Here is a 6,000-nt window from a genome sequence, read left to right on the forward strand (position 1 = left end):
AAATAAAATATTCAATACACCTGTCATAGTTTTTAATGTTTTTACATTAGTTAATGTTTTTATACCAATTGTAATGTAAAGTCATGGTATTCTGGAAATTATATGGTTTAGTATAATTACACTGAATAATTTAATAATTTAAGTTATATATGTGCACTGGATGAAGCTAGCTAACAGTATTTTGTTTCGTTTCTACTAAACTTTCACTTTTCTATTTTCACCAGGGTTTAGCTCTTCAATTTACGTCTTTTAGACATCGAAAAAATACCACAGTTGCCCTACTATGTTGAAATTCTTTATTCGTAAATATACATAAAAATACACAAAAAAACATTGAATAACATAAGGAAATAAATAAGAAATAAAACTGTATTTTTAGATACAAAACTTAAAGTCTTAATTTAAACCACGATTCAGTAATAATGATAAAAGTACTTCTTAACCCAAATTTATACCATGAAATGTGAATACGTTGGTAACAGTTCTCTCCTTCCACGGAGGCTTTCAGCTGAACCACCTTGTTTCTACGGTAGCCCAGAAACACTGCCTGTAGATTGGGCCCTTTGCGTATTTCGTAGCCACCGTTGTCTCCTTTGTGCTTCGATTGGGAAGGTGAAGTGAGCAGCGATGGGAATAACGGCATTATGAATAAGGGCGTTACTAACGGCGTTACTTTTTTCAGTAACAAGTAATCTAATTGATTACTCTACCCATCTTAATAACGCCGTTACCATTACTGCCAAAAAAATGCGGCACGTTACTATAATTGAAGCTGTTTTTTTTATCAGACCAACTAGATCTCAGAGCTGAGAGGCAAAGACTTTTTTTTTACTGTTCTTTCTTGGTTAGTGGGCAGGAGCCCACGAGACACGAGACAAACGCATAAATTCTGACGATTGGTTGAGGTTGAGTAAAATTTCATGGTAAGCCAATCAGAGGTAGAGTTGGGCGGGTGTTCGAAAGCACGCATAGTCCGACACACAACAAACAACACAAGCGAGTCAGTCAACGAGAGACAGGTATGGCAAGTTGTGTTGCATCTTATTACATTTGCACTAAAAAGAGTGTATATATTGTTTGAATACATTTTTGGTACATTGCTTAAAGAGCATAATTTAATTTAGATTTATTTGTTGGCTGGCTGCAGCCTCTTGAAGTGAGATTGTCAATGGCCAGAGAAAGAGATTTATTTTTATGGAGATGTATTTTTATTTCGTATGTATTACCTATTTATATTTGGAGTCCTTAGTTTTGCTATACATTGTACTTTTCAGTTAGATTGAAAGCACCTCATATTGTTACACTGTTCTACATTTTCGAGGAAGAAAATACTACAGCAACGTTAAAATAGTTTAGATTTGTGTACATTGTTTCTGTTAATAATGTATTGTATTAAGTGTCCATTTCATTATAATATTCAGATTTATCATAAATAATTGAACATGCACATGTATTTTATGTTCGATTAAAGAGGGGTGGAGGTGGGGTCACATTTGAGCATTTAAAAATTTACTTGAAAGTAACGCAATAGTTATTTCTGAAGTAACTAGTTACTTCTATAATTTGTAACTGAGTAACTAATTTTGTTACTTTTTGCAAGAAGTAACTAGTAACTGTAACTAATTATTTTTAAAAGTAACTTGCCCAACACTGGAAGTGAGGGAGTTTCAATCTGCAAATATACTGCTAGATGTCACTAAATCCTACACACTTATCTTTTAAAGCAACTTTGTGTAAGATTTGGCATTTGTGCAATTTTATAATTTGAGTAGTGATGCATTTTTAAACATAGATTTTTATTTCTTTATTATTTTTACGTGCACATTGGGAGAAATTAAATCTCACTTTGATTAAATGACTGAACATTAATTGTCAGTACTGGACACTAAACATCTTATCCTGATGGTGAAGCTCTGCCTCAGCGAACACCTGACCAGAGCTCAGACAAAAGGGGTTTCTGTTTGTGTTTCTCCCGGCTAGTCCGTACTGGAAGGAGGCAATTGCAAGTCTTCGTCTATTAAACAGTCCAATCAGGTACAAGGGCGCCGTCACTCACGAAGGGTGAGTGTCTGTTACTGCCTGTTGTGTCACATCTGTGAAACCTCCACTGAAACTTTGCTGCTGCAGGGCAAAGTTTGACCTCCTCATTTAACAAATTAACACGCTTAATCGCCACAGCATCTCAACCAGCCATTTCAGCCATTACCACCATCATTCCTTTCCCTCCTCTATATTGTCTTTATGTGTGTGTGACCCTAATGATGTATCCTGTACAGTAAATTCAAACAAACCACTCTATTAACTGAAAAAAATCAAAATTCATAAAAAAAATACCAAATGTTGTTAAATTCCTCTGGCTTCCACGTGAACGTCTATCTTGTCTGTTAGAGCCTGATAAATAAAGTCGAGGATTTAGCAATAAATCACGATGCACGCATAAAATATGTATCCCCGTTTGAAGGTCACAAGACCAAAACATATGCAGAAAACAACCTCTTTGCTTTGTACAACACCAACATAAAAATTAGATTTCACCATTCATCTTGTGCTCTTATCTGTAATACATGTTATGTGCATAAATATGCTGTTTATCTCCATTATTAAGAATAAAACCCTTGTAGGAACAAAATGGCTGTTTAAGAAACCTTGAGAAAGTTAGTCAGGTGTCTTGTGTGAAAATATTTTAATGAGCGAAATGAAGGTCGTATTTCTTTGGCAGTTATATAAATTAAAACAAAAACTCCATCTTTAAGTAAATGAGATATATATTATATTCCCCTAGCATGCTACCATTCAATTACACAGTGATGCTTCCATACGGATAATAAAAGAGAGTATTTCAGTGTAATTCACAGCTTGAACACTATTTACAATCACTTTAGGTTTAGGATGCTATCTATATGTTAAAGTAGTCTCCTCTTGGAATATGCTGTAATAAAATACTGTTTATATGATATACATGAGGTCTGAGGTGGATCTCCAAATGTTCATATGTTTACTGTTACATCGTGGAATAAGTCCAGTTTGTGTCATTAGTCGGCACTGAAGTATAAAGAGTGAGAAAGATAAATATTCCCCTTGTCACTTCCTCACATGTCTTGTAACCACATTGTTATATTACTGTGTACATATTGTGCCTCTATTTTTGCCACTTGGGTCTGAATGATTTATATGTTTTTGTGTGGGAAGCAATACCTGTCATGACATGAGTATTAGAGCCATCCAGTCCAACCTTGAGCTGATTTGTGAGAAGTGATTTAACTTTGGGACAGGAAACCTGGTTTTGAAGGCCGCTCTCTGTTTCCCCGGCTGTAATCTGTCAGCCTGCTAGAAGACGCCGGCCCCGGGGCCTGACGCATGCTGCACATGTGTCATCAGTCACTGAAGCCTCAGCTCACAGCCCATTTTTAACAGCGCTCCTGTCTGTTGTGCCTAGGTCGACTCCCAGGGGAACATTTTGCTGACAACCTTGGAGATCCACAACGAGGTGGGAGGGAACGAGATCACAACCACCGTGAGCGAGACCCACAACTCCTCCTCCATGGTGTTCGACAACTCGGGGGTCCAGTACAGGAAGCCGAGCACGGCGCGAGAGCCGGGCCGCCTCAGCATGGACAGGAACGCACATTTTAAGAAAACCCGTCTGCGGAGACGATCCTCACAGCTCAAAATCAAAATCCCAGACCTCACCGATGTGAACGCCATCGACAGATGGTCACGGATAATATTCCCCTTCAGCTTCTCCCTGTTCAACTTGATCTACTGGCTTTACTACGTCAATTAATGCTTTTTATGATGTTTTTTAAGCCCATTTCTGTTTTTGTTCTTGAACACTTCTCTATGTAAGGAACATAATATGGTAAAACCCTTATGAACTTTTTTTTATCATAGCGAGTGAAGACTTTCATGAGAGAACTGTCACTTAGGCAGTGTGCAAGGAAACTACAGAACATGTATTTTACAAAGACTGTACTCATGTACTGTAAATTACTCTCTGCTCTGACCCCTGTGAGGAGACACTGAATCTCATTATGGGTAGAGGACACTGCTCTGGGTCAGTTATTACAACTGTACCTATACTTTCCAATAAAATGTGGTCACAACATATTGCTAATGACAAGACATCTGACAGAGATTCATAGTATTATTACATCTCTAGTTAATTAGCTCTTTCAGGAAATGAAAACAGACTTAAAGGAATAGTTTAGTCTTTTGAGAAATACTCTTATTTGCCTTCTTGTCGAGAGTAAGACGAGAACATTGATACCACTCTCACATTTGCTGCAGCCAGTTAGCTTAGCATAAAGACTGGAAGCTGGGAGAAACAGCTAAGCGTATTTCCTAAAATCTCAAACTATTCCTTTAATTTGCCTTGGAGCTGATGCCACCAACTGTTCACTGGTTGTTTTGAAGTGGACGCTGGAACTGCTGTGACCTTGCTCTATGACTAACAGGGGATTTAACACTGTGTAAGGATGTCAGAACGTAACACTGATTTTAAAGCGCGGTTTTTATTAACAGGAGGGAGGCTGATGGAATACCAGCATTTTATAAAACTCTCATTCTGTCATTCACTGCCTTTATTTAAGGAACATTTTGGGAAGTAAGTTATTTGTTTTTTAGATTTAGATGAGAAGATCAATAACACTCAGTCAGTTAGCTTAGCCTAGCATAAAAGACTGGAAACGGGGGGTAACCAGCGCCTGCCTCTCTCCAAAGGTGAAAATCATCTCTTTACCAGCCCCTCTAAACTCAATAATTAACTTGTTTAATCCCATTTTTTTTAATCCTTGCATGAACAGACATGTAAATTACGTGCCGTAACTATTTCTCGGGACTCCACAATTTTTACAATTTTACATTTTTGTGTGTGTACAGAGTAAACAAGACTCTATGTGTTATTAATGAGCTTTAGAGGTGCTGGATGGTGAATTTTGTGAACTTTGGACAAAGCCATGCGAGCTGTTTCCCTGTTTCTAATCTTTATGCTAAGCTAGGCTAAATGACTGCTGATGAGCTTCATATTTAGCATCCAGACATGAGAGTGATATCAATCTTCATCTCACTCTCAGTAAGAAAGTAAGTGTTCTCAAAATATTAAACTATTTCTTTAACATTTCTAAATTACACATTTGCTATTTCTTTACAGTATTCAAAAAGCATGCTTTATACCCAACAACAATTTGGACCATTTGTGTTACATAACAGTGTAAAAAAAAAAAACCTCCCAGGCTTTTACAGTAAAGAAACATGTACAATATCTGATCAGTTCACACTATTTCACTCTTGTCATTGTGCTTTCAGGACTGCTGTCACAATATTTTATTGATTTTGTGAAACACGTATTTAGTACAGCATAATTCACATGGCCTTTGTTCTTTCAGACTGCATGTTGTATTGAGGACTGAGTGCAGACATGTCAACCTTCACATTCAGATTTGTTGCTTCTCCATGAAATTTAATGTACATACTGTAACTCTGATCATTTTATTTCAGTTCACATTAATTACATGGCTTTGTTGTCAACAGTGTTTTGCGCAGTGATTTCTGGCCTCACTGTTCTGTTTTGTTAGTCTTTACACAACATTATAATTTCCTATTTGTGTTGTAAATATAAAACACATTGTTGCAGCTTGTGATCATTTCCATTCTTTCCTAAAGAAGTAAATGGATCATTTGAAATACTCAAAGAGAAGAAGGAGTTGGGGGGTATAGCTCCAAAATGGCAACTGTTGGCATACACAGCTCGCAACGCACCATCTGCACCGCTCAATTGAGCGGCTTGCAGCGCGTAGGAGTGACACCACCTGTCAGAAGTCCACTCAACGACACTTGTGTGCAACCGCCTGATGGAGCCCAACATAGCGTAACAAATCACACAAAAACACATCACTAATGAAGGCCAGGCTTGATATTTTTACTGCACTTGAATTTCCTGCATGATCCTCTAAAATTGTGTCTTCAGTATGTTTCAGTTACGACTCATTCCTTCAACCTATT

General features: G+C 37.4%; 1 protein-coding gene across 5 annotated transcripts in view; it reads left to right on the forward strand.

Annotated features, from left to right (window-relative positions):
- Positions 1-5,631, forward strand: part of gabrb3 (gamma-aminobutyric acid type A receptor subunit beta3) — a 52,859-nt gene extending 47,228 nt beyond the window's left edge. For 2 of the 5 annotated variants that reach the window (XM_051376905.1, XM_051376906.1), the window contains 2 exons: positions 1,981-2,061; positions 3,437-5,631. In XM_051376905.1, coding sequence (XP_051232865.1) covers positions 1,981-2,061; positions 3,437-3,784 — 429 coding nt within the window. In that variant the 3' untranslated portion in view covers positions 3,785-5,631. The remainder of the gene's footprint in view (positions 1-1,980; positions 2,062-3,436) is intronic. The other 3 variants (XM_051376907.1, XM_051376908.1, XM_051376910.1) reach the window with 2 other exon arrangements.
- The last annotated feature ends 369 nt before the right edge of the window (positions 5,632-6,000 follow it).

The sequence above is a fragment of the Dicentrarchus labrax genome, unplaced genomic scaffold (assembly GCF_905237075.1).
Source record: "Dicentrarchus labrax unplaced genomic scaffold, dlabrax2021, whole genome shotgun sequence".
NCBI classification, from domain to species: Eukaryota; Metazoa; Chordata; class Actinopteri; family Moronidae; genus Dicentrarchus; species Dicentrarchus labrax.